Genomic DNA, 16,946 nt, shown 5'->3' on the forward strand with positions numbered 1-16,946 from the left:
CTTCGATATATACTACATTTGCAAGAAATCTAGATAAAAAACACATTATTTATGGTCGTAATTTCAATAAAAATAGAATATCCAGGTACACTGAACAAATATAGAGTAGATGACAGAAAATTTTCCTCTTTATTTAAAACAATTTAGATTGTATGTCTAAATAGCACCAAGAAAAAGCTTTGTTTTGATAATACATTTTATCAGTAGGGATTTGTTTTCTTTTTGATAAGACAGTCTGTATACCACTTGGAGAAAAAAAAAATGCCCCCACCCTGTTAGCCGATCTGTGAAGTCATTTTTATGACGCAGATTTCATATCGCATTTTCCCAATGAACTTGAACTAAAGGAAACTAAGCAGAATTGAGAGGTCTGTCTCATATCTTGAAATACTATTAAAGTTGAATTATGGAGAAAGACTCATACATATACTATACAATTGTCAATTTTTTTATTTGTCTGATTAAACATTCCATCACTTCTTGCATTTGGATTTCTCACAAAATAAGCTGTGCTAGAGACCGTCGAAGCTAACGATTATGTGTACAAAGCAACACGCACCTTATGAAAATAACTATAGGAACACGGGTATGGTGCCACAATACGAATGTTATAATCTTAAATGATTTACAGTCGATCTCGCATATCATTAACTGGTTGATCGTAATGGGGTGGCCATCTCTATCAGAAAAAAACACAATTATGTAGTTTTCATCTTTTGTTTTAACCCGCGTTCTAGTCATGTATTTCTCGCCAACACCTTTCGATTTTAAGGATAATTTTTATTTCAAGGAAAATCTAGTCGTTGTAGTCAGTACCATTGCATTTCTCTTTTTTCCTTTCGAACAAACTAATTATGTGATGACATAAAAAAAAAACGATTTCGAAAAATAAACAAAATAAATGTGCGATTTCGATTCATTATATACTAAAAAATATATAAATATACGAATAACCTGTGTTGTATATGATTGGATCTGCCAAAATATAGTCAAATAAAATTAAAAGTGTACAATAGACATTCCACACCAATCATAAAGGATGAATAGGTAGAAACATATTACGCCTTTGAGTACATAAAATAAATAATTTCTAAATTGTTAGGACAGGATATTAATCGTCACTGTAGAGATATTTAAAATCAAATAAAATAAAATAAACTAGTTCATTTAGGAATATTTGAAGCCATGATTTATGTTGATCATTGCCGAACATTTTATTAAGGTAATTTTTTTACATGCACATAACATGATTTTGTACACCCGAGAAAGATCCAATATTAACTTATTTTGTAATTATTTGGCGATTTTGTAATAAAAAAAGAACGAACGATGCAGACCAAACATTTTATGATTAAACGTCAAAATCAAATCATTTTATTTAATGTATTGTACGTGCAGGTCGGGTAAGTCAAATAAACGGTTTCAACCGTTTAAAGGAGTAATCAAGGGAACTAAGGTTATAGCGGTAATCAAAAGAATGCAATCCAGGGACAAAGACCAGACATGAAAAACAGACATACACAACAAATAGCATAAAGTAACTAAAATCATACATACAAAGTAACAAAAGCAAATGAGCAACTCGGACTCCACTAAACACTGGGAGCATGGACCAGGTGCCCCTGTAGATTAAGCGCCCTCTGCTTTTCTAGAAACACCCGCCGAGTTAGTCATAAAGTCAAGTCCGGGGTAGACAAACGAGGAACTACGAACCGTTGAATAAATCATTTTCATGGTACAGATAGATACACCATAATGATCCACGAAGCTTAACTTTCAAACAAATACAATTTTTATACGACAAAACAATCCCAACAATATAAAAACAACCCGCAGAAAACAACAATTGAAACTCAATTAACTCACTCCATGTAAATTGTATATCATATTAAACACAGTAGACATACTAGATTCAAAGAGGAGGTAGATGTACATGTAACCATAAATAAAATATTTCCGTTTTACTAAACATAATGATGAATCACTATAGATTTTTTTATTTAAAGTCTATATGAAATAAGATTTACCATGAGGCTGACATCATAGCTGATAATATCCAAAGAAAGAACATCTTTAATCCTTATCCTTTGATCTCATTTTCCGCAATTGAGATGACCATCATGTTTTGTGTCAATCCTAGTTCTGGGGATTTTATACACCGCATCTAACCCAAACATGAATAACTTGAAATACATTATGAAGTCTGCCTCATATCCTGAGAGATCAATGGAACAGTAAAACTCATGACCAAATGAAACGACAAGCGCGATGATGTATTTCTTATTCCGTATCGTCAACTTACCTTTCATCTATGGCATAATCTTCTCAGCATCTGCGTATGGAGTTTCTATATCACAGCTCACATGTTACGCCAGAGCTTGTCGAAATTCATTGGACTTTTTGTGCCGTGTTAGACTCCTCACAATTAGGATATGAGATTAAATGTCGGCAAATATGTCGAAGTGTCAGTAATGGGATAATTTAAATACTTCACACAAGAAACAAAAAAAAAAAGCTCCAGCAATATAATCAGTGTCAATGGATGCTCCGACAGGGTAAGAAGTGTATCTTGAACCGCCAGCGCTTGCACCACGGGATTTGAGGCTTTTTTTTAAACATAACCAAAATAATATAACAGTCATTCCTTATAATTTAATTTTAGTATCACAATTCAACTAGAAAATCATTTTAAAAGGTTGGTGATGTCACAGTCACATTTCAAATTTGGACTATGGGATGATGGATCTTTTTTCAAAGAATGTGGTACTTCTGAAATTGAATTATATTAAGATAATAAAAAATCACCATAAAACATGGACATTCCATATTTCGAAAAAGACACCACTTTTCATTCAAAACCGGCTGGTAGTTGATTTGGAACTGATGTAACATAGTAATTAATCATGCGATAAAGCATAAAAACCCAGCCAAAATTGAGATTTGGAAGGAAATGAAATGTATCTCTTTGGAATTTCAATACCCGCACACGATAATACTGTGACTACAAGTTGTTAAAAACACAGTAGTGAGTCATACAGTTGTGTCACAGGAGCAACATCACTGCATCAAGTAAGTGTCAACTTCGGTAGGTAGTCAATTCGTTAAGATCTTGAATCTAATTGAAGATTCAAATTACAGGGTCGACGATAAACGGATTAACTTTGAAATGTGTACACCATAGCCTGTAGATATGTGTATATTGCCACTAAGAAAAAGGAAGTTTATTTTTAGGAAGTTAAAATCTTCACGTTTGTCACAAAGTTTTGATTTCAAACGTCCTGTGTAGTATATGTATATGTTAGGTTCTAAGTATGAGAAAGAAGAATGTGCATGAGATTTCTCTATAATTTCAAGTTCATTTGGATAGATAAGATGTAGGTTATTCTTGAAACTAGGATTATTCAGAGATAATACATCATCTATATTGCGGATACTGAAATTGAAAATATGTTTAGTTTAATCATATTTTATTTGTCAAATAACAAAATGGATTGGACACAAGTAAATTCATACTTATGATGTCCTCTCCACAATACAGTGTATATATTTAACAGAAGTACATAAATCAAGGTATAAGAACGTGCACTCATTTTCTACAATAAATTCATAAGAGAAATATATACAAAAGGGTCAAATATTGAAGGTATTTTTGAGACTTATGATTACACAATAAGAAACCGTTTGGATTTCCTTCCATGTTCAAATACCGATTTCAATATTCTTATGTTTTGACCATACGAAAGTTTAGAATTACCACAGGTAAGCATGGGTATATCTATAGTCATCTCAATAGGAAGCCAGTGCAGATTGTCAAAAAGTTCTATCTATAATCATTATATTTTCTACATTCAAAGAAAAAAATGTTTTACATCTTCATTTTCAGAACCATATTTAAAGGCAGGATTTGAAGTAAGTTTGGCTTTGCACAGGTCAAAGTTAAGAAATGATGCTGAACATCTCAGTTGAGTTAAGATTATATTCAATTTCCTTGGGCCATAAGTCATGAGCCATGAGTAATGTCTTGGTACTTCACGGTCGTACCACCCGGTATCTCCTATTGCATGTTTGAAAACTTCAATTGAATTAGAATTTCGTACATTATAAGTAAGACTATTCCATTGCCTAATTATTGCTGGAATGAAAGAATTATTTGTAATAGAGAGTCGTTAATAAGGTAGACTAATGTCATCTCCATTACGTAATGCATAAGCGCTTAAACTTTGATAATATGTGCTGCTCGCTACTCTTTTTCCTGTTGTAGCCCTTGAAAAAATCTAGCTCAATACGAAAGTAAGGACAGTTCGGCCAAGAGTGGCGCCAATTTTGTTTCCATAATATTCCGCTGGTTTGCAAAAGGAAAGAAAATGAGACGGTGAGAAATCAGAATAGCTTCTTTTATAATACATTCTAGTTGACAGCTTTCTCCGTTTGTCAATATTGCGATGAAAATTAAAGGAAACAATAATTTCAATAGTGGTACATTTTAGAACGTAAAGGTATGTTTGGTCTATACACGACTGTTTTCGTTATCAATCAATAAATGACTTTTAAAAACAGTTTAAAGCACGATAATGTTTGTGTCAATTTGTGCCAAAGATAGTTAATCTATGACCATTCTCTGATGTTATCAAATACCTGAGGTTACAAACCATGATTCTGACGTGTTTATTTGATTTGTGTAAATTTTAATCAAGTGTTTGACCTCACAACTGCAAAAGTAAAACATCTTCAATACGTAAAAATCTGTTACTGATACCTTGGACGGTTTTTGTGTTATTCTCGTCAATTTCTAACGATCAAGTCAAAGAGGAAATGAAAAGTAGTAGTTTTTTCTTCAGTAATGGTTTAAATTGTTTCTCTTGTTAAAATATAGATTTTCAATATGGGAGAGAGTGGAGATATAATTTATTTTAGGAATAAGCTGAAGGAGTTTCGGTTTCTCCAATGAAGTCTGCAGAAAACTGGATTTGTTGGGATATTATCCCTGAACTGCCACACCAAAGATGATTCAAATGTAACGAGTCTTTTGTAAAAAATTAAAGTGAATTTACGGAGATCTGGAACGCTGTTTTTAAAGTCACTAATATTGTTAGCGACTTCGTGCTTTAAATACTTAACATTCGCACATGATTTGCATGGTTCCTATTCTGATTCCATGGTCAATATCACAAGCGATCGGTTAAATATTTGAAAGAAACTTGTGGAACGAAAACATCACACGTACTTCCTGGTAACCCATTGTTTTGATTGAAAAACTTTCTGGTCATTATCATATCAAGAAAACCAAGAATCTTGCGGAAGTCAGCCGATTTTAGAGCATATAGCATCTGTGCCTTTCGGATGTTAAAAGCAAGCCAAAGTGAGAGACATAGAATATTTGACGATTAGCGACTTTGACTTAGTTTTTGATTTTACTGATATTCTTGGAAGTTCTTACGGCACCACACGCCTCGCCGCCACAGTCCAACGCGCGAACCATTACCACCTGTCATCCCAAAAAAAAAAGGATGATTAGTTACCTTAATGAGTCAACGGCTGGACTACGATGGCGAGGAGGGTGGTGCCGTAAGGGAATAGGTTCATATCTCATAAATATAACACATAATTGTTTTCATTAAATTTGAAAGAGATAGCATTTAAAAGCATAGAAGCATATAAAATATTGTTTATATACCTACCTTAGATTTCCAAGTTTAAGTCGTATTCATTTTGGGGTTACATCAAATAAATGCTGAATAAAGTAATTTAGTTTTGTAGGAATAATTACAGACCATTGCTTAGTCTTAAATGTTGCATTTTGAAAACAAATTTCAAAAATAATCTAGAGCAGAGGTTTTTTTTTAATAGATTTAATAAGCTTCCTAAAATTTATTCCTTCCTTAAAACCGGCCAATAAAAAACAATAATAGAATAATTAATTTGAGAGATTAAATAACCATTATATGATCACAAGTGCCAAAAAACGCTTATAACGAGTGACCGGAACTAGTTTGCCAGTTAAATCTTTCATGCACGAGTAATTATATATTGGTTATTCATGATAACCAGTTGATTATACTATTTCTTATGACAGGTATATTTTTGTATTTTATAATATATATCTTTGTTGATCTGTTCGTACTTTCGTATTCAGCCAGATTTATCATCCAGGGCTAAGGGAAGCGAGTAGCCTTGTCCTTCAATTTCAGTTTCCGTAATATAGATGATATATGATCTGTGAATGACTCATGTTTTAAGGATTACTAACATTTATTCTATCCGAATGCATATTAAACTAAAAATTCAACTGATACATCTTGTACTATATACACATATTCTAACTATACTAGTAAACAAGTGATACAGTAGGTTTGAAATCACAATTTATTGAAAAACGTGATGATTTTGAATTTCCAAAGATAAACATCACTAGCGTTTTGAGTCTGCAATTCACAATTAATTCATTAATGTTGAGTCCGTCAATATTTGTAGAGCACGAATAGTGTAAGATTTAGCTGTTTAGGACAATCTTACCTTTTTAGGAGTGTTTCCCGATTTTTGTTTTAATGCGTTTTATTTTGTGTAACGTCTTCCTTAATTTCATAGTTTATATGCTCTGTATATTTCATTCGTTGGCCACACTGTGTAGGTATATTGTCTTTTTTTCCTGTTTTCACGCTCAGGTTTTGTATTTAGATCCTAATAATGATGACCCGGTATGTTCTATAATTCTTATTAAGGAAAGGTAACGATTGTTTATATGTTTTGGTCTCAGACTTATAATGAGGACAAATTGTAAGATATGCTGCAAGTACTTTATATAATTCTATACACCACATTTAAACTAATATAATTTTACATCTTTCCTTGCTTGCCCTAGTTGGTTGTAGATTCATTAGCCAATTTTTCTTCTTCTGCCAAAAGCTGGTATGTACTTTTTAAGTTTTCGATTGAAATGGCAGACTTTAAAAAGTCTTCTTTCTAGAGCCCGATTGGAGCCCCTAGGTACATTTATGTTGAAAGAAACCACAGGATCAGCTCTAATTGTAGTGATAGTGACGGAATATCCTTTGTAACCAAGTCCTGCAGTATAGAATGGAATTAAGAATGATTGAAAAAAAAACTATCAAACAATATCAGAGCCAGAACTTTGTTAAATAGCAAACAGTGTATCCGGCAATTAAAGTTTTGATAAAACGCAAAACATTTCTTACACATCTTTTTTTACTCAAATTTATATATATTTCAATTTATAACCAAACCTGGTGTTTTTTCACCTTTCTTAACCTTCCAGTACGGAGGTCATGTTTTAGTGCTTGTCACATGAGAACACTAATTTAAACCTATTGTTGCGTATTTATGTTAACTTCTAATTTTAACATGACATTACCCTTTACGTGGTGTTGACGCTTTCGGGGTCTTTGAAAGTTACCTATTTATTCAATTGCCGAAAAACCTAATCTTCTCATTACTTCCCTTATTAAGGATTCAAACTATGATAAATCCGAAAACTTCCAATTTCGACATTAAAATAATCAAGATCAACTTGAGAAAATTGTTTAATAAGAGTAAATAATTCAACAAAACAGTCAACAGTGGAAGAAAAATGGAATATTTAATTATAAACTTAATAAAATATTTAATTTGATTATATCCGATGAAAATATTTCAAGTTTTGTTGACTCTTCAATTTAAGGTACAAAAAATTCATTTTGTATGACACTTGTACAATTGTAATACATTTTTGTATACGATGGCATAGAGTTTGAATTATAGAATGTTCTTACCTCCAACCATGTTTCCACCAGGTGGAGCTGGAAGCATATTTGTTATTCGCCGAATATTCGGATAACTGGCTGGAATAGTGCATTCTGGGTCAGGGAGGCCCGAAAAGATCAACAATACAATAGTAATAAAATCCATTTTCCTATATAAACAAAAACTACACACTACACTATTTTTCCTTTTTAAAGTACTTAAAATAATAATTTTTCTTCCAATTCCCAAAAAACCTGAACGTCATTTATTCTTAGGTAAACGTTTTATTTGATTTAACAATAGGCCATGAACCTATTTCTGTTTAATTCTTGGGTTCAATTAAGCCTAAGCCTTTTAACCCACTCAGTGTGTTCTCGGCAAAATATCAGAGTACCAAATGTGGACACACAGATATACATCTTAGTGGCCTGTTCTGAATATCCTAGCAATCAATTGGATACAAGCCAAGGAAACCACATGATTAAGAAACAAAACTAAATGTACCAAGTTTGTACAATGAATGTAAATGTAGTCAGTTGAGGTGTCCATGTATGGATTATAATTTATATTAAATTTAACTGGCGAATATAGCTCAACAGGTATATTCGCTTCTCGTGAGTGGTGATATTAAGGTTCAAACTTCTATGGGACTGATAATTGTTTTTTAATTATGGAATAAGATTGATATCTAAAGAATGTCTGTCATGTGTTTCTTGTCTTAGTTATGCCAATCGATTTTCTTAGAAATGCAATATTAGTTGAAATTCAGCTTTATGATCCGGAAGAATTGATTAAGTTTAGTTTACACCTATAACTTACACAAATCTAGATATTCGAATTGACAAGTATGACTTTTTAAGTATAATAACGATTGAGCCAGTCTTCATTCCATTTTGTACTTACTAGTCAGTTTCGTTTACAAAAAAAAAAAAAAAAGTTATGAACGGCAAATACAGATAGACTGCATATATTTTTTTTTCCTTTCCGTACTTTCCTTTGTTCTTCTCTATTTTTAAAAAAATGTTATTATTATTTCATTTGTTTAAAATACAGGATTTTGTCGATCTCGATGGGTAAAAGTGTAATTCAATAAACGTGCTACGGGTTACTTAATTGTCGTAGCACAGTAAACATGTACATCTTTTTGAACGTAAAGCGCCTTTTTAATTGAATTTTAATTTGAAAGGAATACCATTAGATATAGATAATTAGGGTAGTTAGGCTCTAATCTAAAATTAATAGAAGTGTGTTTGTTCTACCGAACTTGAACGTCTTTTAGTTTCTTTCCCGACTGAGAAATCTGAACTACTCGGCCTTTCTGGTTTACTGACACAAATATTTTTTCGTCGTAGAATTTGCCGAGTAGTTTTGTTTAAGATTGCCGGCGATGTGTGTCATTTTTTTATTTATAATTCCACTTTGGTATTGAATACAAAGATGACTTGTTCTTAACTAAGGTTAGGGATCTTCTATTAAGGAGGTAGACCTTGAGTAAGGAACACTTCTCTTACAAATCATTGGAACGTTTGTATTCACCATGTTACATCAATCTCATGTAAGCATCAAAAATAACATTGATTTAATTCTGTTTCAAATGAAAGCATAAAAGGCTTAGGAGAAATTGAATATGATACAAACATTTCACAGATTTCAAGGATTATGTTCTTTGCCCTACCTTCTTAATTGAATATATTTTAGTATGACGTCCTTTAGAATCCAAATAACATACATGTATTATATCCTAACATGGACACAGAGCTTGAGTTCAGAAGCTCGATAGGAAATGTCAAAAACGATTTTTCTACTATCCACGTCCATGGTCATACACTACCAAAATTATAGCCATGGAAAGTAAAATGTAAAAACAAATCGTTTTAACAGTCTAAATTCTAAAAGTAGTTTAATTCTTTGAACGTTCAGTGGATATTGACAAGCATTCTGTAAATACATCAATATTTAATCATGAATACGAGTTGTCTATGTTTTTCCTTGTAGAAGTTCATTTAACGTTTTTGTTTTTGATAAAATTCAGTTTTTACATATTATCTTTTTAATATACATGATGCTATAAAAACAAAATAACTCCAGTGATGTAAGGAAAAGAAAATTGGAGAATTAGACCATTTATTTGATATCCCAGGGTCAGCAGCAATGTCACATACGTCTTATTAAAAGTTGACGAAATTAGGCAGAAATAGATTTACACCTGAAAAATTTGCATTTATCCCGAAACATCGATATATTATCATAAAAAAACTAAAAAAAGAGTTCTTTTCAGAGGTGCAAAAACTGTTTATATCATACTTCGTCCTTTTACATCATATGAGCAACACGGCGGGGATTACAAAAAGACACTCACTCTTATTGTGCACATGGTACATAATTCAAGGGTTTCGTAAACACCAGGCTGCTCGCCAATTTTTATCTAGTGTCTTTTTTATACCTTTAATTTCTTTAAGTTGTAATTGGTTTTGTCTGTCTTTGGTCCTTCTCCCGTGGTTATTGATTTACTTTTCTTTGGTCTCCACGCACTAAGCATTTAAAGTCTGATACAACTAAATCAATGCATTATCAGTTGTTGTTTCTTTGACCTCTTCACCATTTCCGTTCTCGTTTTATTGTATATATAGAATTCATACGGTTATATATACTTGCTACAATTTCAATGTTGAGTAAAACATTGAGTAATAAATTTCTTACCTGTCGTAAGTGAAAGTTGTTTTGATAAGCTGTCCCTGTCCTTCTTCTTGGTTAAACTAACGAAGAACACAGATGCTACTTAACTTATGCGTTTAAAGAGAGGAAACAATTTATAATTATCATATTACATGTAAACTTACTCATGTCTATGTGTACATTTTTGTACTTAAGCTTAGATAATAAAGAACATAGCATTTAACTTGGTAATGTAATAATATGCTACAGAAAAATACAATGTGGATCCTTTGTGGTATGGTGCAAAAAGACATTGGATGCTATATATTACAAAATTGTAAACACAAGTGTTAAAATTGTTTAAGTGGTGATCAATAACTTAAACTCAATTCTGTTAAAGCAAAAACAAATTTAAATTTGTTTGTTAAGTCATATGTCTGTCAAAATTGTCTAGACAAGACAGTACGTGACATTTTTTAACTATTTAAAAACCCCTCACAAAAGTTTATAAAATCTTTATTTCAGAAAAAATCAAGGATTACATAAAACATATTGATTTAAGATATCAACAAAAATTCTTGCGAAATAGAAAACTTGCTGTAAGTTTTTAAAATTATACATGATTATTAAAATTGACAGCGTTTTGTATGAAAAAAATGCATGTATTTAGAAAAATAATAATAATAAAATGTGGTTATCACACAGTAAACAGGAATAAAATGAAGTAAAACCTGATTGAATTGGCTATTTTTAAGCATATAGTTATCATGGTAAATAAAAAAGCAGAGAACTTAAAGCCAGTCAAGATTGAATCATCTTTCAATAGTTTTTAATGGCGGAAACATGTCATTGTTGACTTGTGTAATTTAGTAGTGGCTTTTAACACCTACTTGAATCAGTATAAAGTCTTATGCCAATTACACAGTGGTTTTTTTCGTTTCAATCATGGTGATATGATGTGTATTATCAAGTCTTTTACTGACTTATAGACCAGTGACTGTGAAATGGTAATCGAGGGAACCAAGATTCTAGCTAAAAATCAAAAGACTGTTTTCAAGGAACAAACACCAGACATAGAAAACAGACACACACAACATATAACATAAAAATAACTAATATATTCAAAATAAGAAAAGTAAATGAGCAACTGGGACTCCACAAACCCCCCCCCCCAAAAAAAAAAAAAACAAAACAAAACAAAACAAAACAAAAAAAAAAAAAAAAAAAAAAAAAAAAAAAAAAACTGGGAGCATAGGCCAAGTGCACTGGTAGGGTAAACGTCCTCTATCATACATTGTCATCAATATCAACCTTTGAAATCACCTGTCCCTAAGGACCACGTGAGCTATTGCCACCATTTGGCGTCCTTCATCGTCATCGTTGTCCGTCTTCCGCGTCGTCGTTAACATTCATTTCAAAAATTTTTGCCCAAGTAGAACCAGACCTCGGTATGAATGTTCCTTAGGGTATTCGGCCTAGAACTGGTGTCGTTTTTTTTTATTCGTAGACAAACATTTCTTGAGTCCCTTATCGCGTTTATATTTCTCAAACCAGGTGGTGCAAAATCTTTAAGTCCTTCCTAATTGTTGCCAATATTCAATATCAAATTCTCCACAAGATAAATTTCGCTATCAGTTTTTAGTTATTCAATATTTACAATGGTGAATCAGGTGTTACCCTTGAGGCATGATTTCCCATCATCTCGTATGTTTAAGATTATTAGGATTTGTCGAAATAGCTACGTGCAGCTACAAAATGGTATGCTTATTTACAACAAAATTGGCACAAATATAAAATGTTGTATTTTAAATCAGATCTTTGAACACAGTGCTTTGATTTTAAGAGAAAAAACTATTCAACTTGTAAAAATACGTCATTCAATTTTAACTGTATTAAAAGTCAAAATTTCAGACTTCTACTTGATCATGTCCCTGTAAAATTGCAAGAAGCCAAATATATTTAAAGATCTTTACTTTAAAGTAAACCTCAGTTAAGCTTAAATTGATACATAAAAAGTTTGCGATTCTAACAAAATGATTGCGATACATATTTAAAAAATTTAAGAAAAACGAGAGTATGACCTTTGACACGATTTTCGTAACTTTGTTACCATGATGAGTAATGACGACATCAATTTTCCGACGAGGTATCTTCTGTTCTATTCAAATATATCATACCATGTCTCATAATATGAAGGCAAATTGACGAAAAGCAATTCCCTACTACCCTACCTCACATATTGATAACAGAATAAGTCTTAGAATTTTATAAGTTCAATAACGGAATTTTGGCGTTAGTTTTTAAAGTAAAGATCAACTGCCTGTTCCTTTTTACCGTAAAACTTGCTTTTTCAAGTAATATTACGAACTTGTACATTTTCCAACTAAGTGCTTAGAAAATGACTTTTTCACGTCACGATAAAGTCATTTCGGCCAATTTCAAAACATTCTATGAACTTAATCTAATACTTTGAATTATATTTTACCATGAACACATAGATAATTGTATTTATTAAATTGGCCATAATTATGTTTTTGATGAGAGGTTTAACTCTGCTGTTTTTAACAACAGCAGACGATTAAAATATCATAATTATAGTTACGCCTGATTTCGACCAACATAATTGAGGTTCTGGTAAAATAACTTTTGATGTTAAACGGTTTATTCGATAGAGCAGAACTAACTTTGCACCGACTTAGAATACCTCTAGTGTTGCCAACGATGCATACAACTATAGTTGCTATCCATTATCGATCACCGATCATTTTTAATCAGTCATCGATCCATCAAATAGATCTATTTAGCCGCTTATCGATTCCTTTTACATCATGATACGCTGATCAGTGAATATATGTTACGAAGTGGTTTGTTCCAGCTTTCAAACTTCACAATATTTACTAAACGATGCAAATGAAGATATCAATTTGAAAACTGTTTTTCATTTGCTTTTTTTTATGAAATACAAAAATGTTGACTTTGAATTGAAAGTCAATTAATATAGCACTCTATTGGATTCGTCACAAACCAATCATCTATTGTTGTACATAATAAAACCTCGATCAGACCGGTCACCGGTCGTCGGATTTTGATCCGTCATCAATCATTTAATTAAAGGTCAACGATACGCCAAATAGTTCCGCGAATCGCTTCAGGGACTGTTCAAGAAGATTTGTATTGGTGTGGATATGTTTCTGTCACGGAAATATGACAGCTAAAAGCTATCTAAAAACTATTGACCAAACATTCCGACATACGTGATGACTTTTCATTCACATTTGTCAACTTTCCATTCATCTGTGGCAACATCCCTTCAGCACCTGCGTATTGAGTGTTCATTTCACAACTCATACGTATTGCTAGAGCTTGCCGAAACTACGCAAACATTTTGTATCGCGCTAGAAGTCTAACAAATAGGCTTCTGGAACAGAGTTATATTGCTACAATATTGAAGTCATCAATTCAGAGGTTTTATGGTGGCCATCACATACATGAACTCGTGGATCGTTGCGGTGTATCCATCTGCGCCATTTAAACTGATTTTTTCAACGCGTCATAGTTTTCCTTTCCTCTTTCGTCTAGCTCATACTTGGTTTTTTATGAGCAACTCGGCGGATGTTTCTACAAAAGCAGAGGACGCTTATCCTACCGGTGCACCTTGTCCATGCTCCCAGGTTGTATTTACTGGAGTCCGAGTTCCTCATTCATGCTTTTGTTACTTTGTATGCATGATTATATTTACTTTATGTTCTTTGTTGTGTAATGTCTGTTTTCCATGTCTGGTCTTTGTCCCTGGATTACATTCTTTTGATAGCCTTGGTTTCCTTGATTATTTTTTCGGGAAAAATAACACGACCCAATTTTAAGTTCTTTAAATATGTATGTCACACATTTAATTGTGCACAATATAGCATTCATTCATGCTTGCTTTATTAGTTTAAAATACTTCAAACAATTACTCCTCTTCTGCCAAAAGCAGCTATGTACTTCTTTAATATGGGATTGAATCGGCAAACTTCAAACAATTCTCTTTCCAGAGCCTGATTAGAGCCCCGAGGTACATCAATATTGACAGAAGTAGTACCAGTTGTGTCTCTAACGATGTATCCTTGGTAACCAAGTCCTATAAACAGCAAAAGTCAAAAAGCAAACTTATTAGAACTTTTTTTTCTCATCGCAAATGTGTCTTACTATATTATCAATTTTCGATTTGTTTATAACGAATATCAAGGATAATATGGAGCTATACAATTTTGACATAAAAATCAATATTGGGTATAGTTTAGAAAAGGACATCACAATCATTGCAATAATTTTTGGGTTTTGTTTATTAGACATCATAATGCTTTTTTTTTACTTAAACGTATATGTCAAAAATACAGGAAATAACTTAATCAATGAAACTTAAGTTCATGGTAAGGTCAAAGCCAAGTTGTCACATGCATTGCGTCAAAGTATGAGCCCTTCATCTGAAGTGTATGATGTAGCTCTTAATGGTGAATTAAACTTTAACATACTTGAAAGTACGTTTTGCTGTTTCAGAAATATTTACTTTTTGCACTTTTAACCAACAGCGACTTTAAGCTACAATCGTTTGTTTATCAGCATTTTACATATTGTCTACATTCAAGGGTCAATCTGTACTCATATTGTTAATATGAATTATTTATCATTTTAATATATTTTATCTTTATTGCAGTAAGGAAATTATGTTCATATATTTACCTCCAACTATGTTTCCACCAGGTGGAGCTGGAAGCATATCTTTTATCCGCTGAAAGTCGGGATCAGTAACCTGAATAGTGCATTCTGGGGCAGGGCGGCCAGAAAAGATCAACAATGTAATAGTTATGTATTCCATGTTCCTATAATTATACACCCAGTGGACATATTGTAATAAGTGTTATTCTAACTTACCTCTGTCTAATTGTTTATTCGTAAGGAACCAGTATTTCGTACTATAATGCTTTGTTTACATCACCTACAGATGTATCCTGACCAAATGCGATCATACTCGACCATGAAGACAAGCATAATTCTTTATTGATCAGCTTTGGGATCGAGGCTGATCTAAAGGGGTCTGCTTAGGGACCCAGATCGGTACAGTCTTCTTTTGTCGTGTACAAGGTTGAACTTTACATGTCTTGTTTTGTTTTATTTCTCAGTAGTACTTAACCGCCAATCGATAATTCCGACCTTCACGACTTGCCTCGATCATAACGACTCAATAAGTGGGCACTTTGGCATAGCGGCAAGCATCTCCGAACCAAAACAATCAAACGAAAACAACATTATAGTGGAGTTCATGATATTTGTTTTCCTGAGTGAAGTAATTTTTTACACTTTTTTTAGTTGCAGATTTGAAGTATCTGTTTTTGTTTTATCTAAGAACTTTTCCTCAATTGCATATTCGGTACTTCTATATCTTCCTTTTACAGGGCGCAAAGTCTTGTCTTATGTTAACATTGACAACTTTAGGAATGTGCTGTTTTTAATCAAATAATTGAAACCTACTAGGTTAGCATGATATTGGGTGTGTAAAAATGTAATTCTTTAAACAAATATAGCATGTATCTTACCCGAATTCTTACCATAATGTTTCGGTTTTGAATTAGATTTCATGATATACATTTGACGGATTTGATTAAATATGAAACCTTAAACTGCATTTAAGTATTGTAGAGATAATGTACGTTAAAAGTACGACAACGAGTTTTGTGTAATGTAAACATTAAAAGAAAAATTGCCACAAACGAAATGGTTCGTTAATTAAAATGCAATGCACTATAAGATATTTATGTCTTCATTCGGTACTCGAGCAATTATATCGAACGACAGCTTTTACCTACCTGGTGTAGTGAATCTGTGTATGTCCTTAACGTTAGTATAACTGACGTATGAAACATAGCTTGGCTATCTAAATAGTGTATTTTAATGATAGATTAGGCCTGTTCCAAATTACATTAAATAAGATCGTGACTACTGTAATTGCTTTCAAGTTTCAAAGGTTATTTTGTTTAAGCCTTATCGACCACTTATACATATAGCAGTACTCTATACGCCATAAATCATTAAAATATAAAATGGTATGAAAGTAAACCAAACAATACAGTTTCTGCGATGAAAATGAACAATAAGTCATAACTGTAGCAATTCATTTATTTATTTTATATTTTCAGATAGACTCATGATGTGATAATTTTTGCTTAAGTAATTCTCAAATACGTTCATTGTACTTATTTTGTGAACATTAATTATTATTTTACATGTACGTATACAGAAATATACTTCACTTTGTAAACAGCTTAGATCTTGAACCGTGAATTTTGTATGTTTGTGTAATGATATATGTGATTAAGGGTAGTCAATGACTTTTTGTCTATTTCCGTAATATTTGTAGCTATTAATGTTAGATAAGATATAGTCAATTAAACCAAAACAATAGCATTCATTGAATGCTTAGAACACACTAATAATAAAAACATGACATGAACTGATCAAGTGAAGAAGTGAAGTGACGGTCTCTTAGAAAATTCGTTTTTTTTTTTTTTAAAGAT

At 32.2% G+C, this 16,946-nt stretch overlaps 1 protein-coding gene across 1 annotated transcript; it reads right to left on the reverse strand.

The window, feature by feature from the left end:
• Nucleotides 1–6,780: 6,780 nt before the first annotated feature.
• Nucleotides 6,781–16,358, reverse strand: LOC148604871 (uncharacterized). Its single transcript, XM_088547665.1, has 6 exons — nucleotides 16,239–16,358; nucleotides 15,115–15,254; nucleotides 14,349–14,512; nucleotides 10,438–10,493; nucleotides 7,767–7,906; nucleotides 6,781–7,062 (listed from the first exon to the last, which is right to left on the reverse strand). Exons 2-6 carry the CDS (start codon nucleotides 15,248–15,250, stop codon nucleotides 6,875–6,877), a joined length of 684 nt encoding a protein of 227 aa, XP_088403791.1. The 5' UTR covers nucleotides 15,251–15,254; nucleotides 16,239–16,358; the 3' UTR covers nucleotides 6,781–6,874.
• Between the last annotated feature and the right edge of the window lie 588 nt (nucleotides 16,359–16,946).

The sequence above is a fragment of the Perna viridis genome, chromosome 10 (assembly GCF_037379345.1).
Source record: "Perna viridis isolate PV_CMFRI_1.1 ecotype Kerala chromosome 10, ASM3737934v1, whole genome shotgun sequence".
NCBI lineage: Eukaryota > Metazoa > Mollusca > Bivalvia > Mytilida > Mytilidae > Perna > Perna viridis.

Coding starts and splice junctions, on each gene's coding strand:
- LOC148604871 (XM_088547665.1), bottom strand. CDS start 15,250: ATGGAATACATAACTATTACATTGTTGATCTTTTCTGGCCGCCCTGCC. Junction 10,494..14,348: donor CTGCTTTTGGCAGAAGAGGA/GTAATTGTTTGA, acceptor GTTCTTCGTTAG/TTTAACCAAGAAGAAGGACA. Junction 7,063..7,766: donor TGGTGGAAACATGGTTGGAG/GTAAGAACATTC, acceptor TCTATACTGCAG/GACTTGGTTACAAAGGATAT.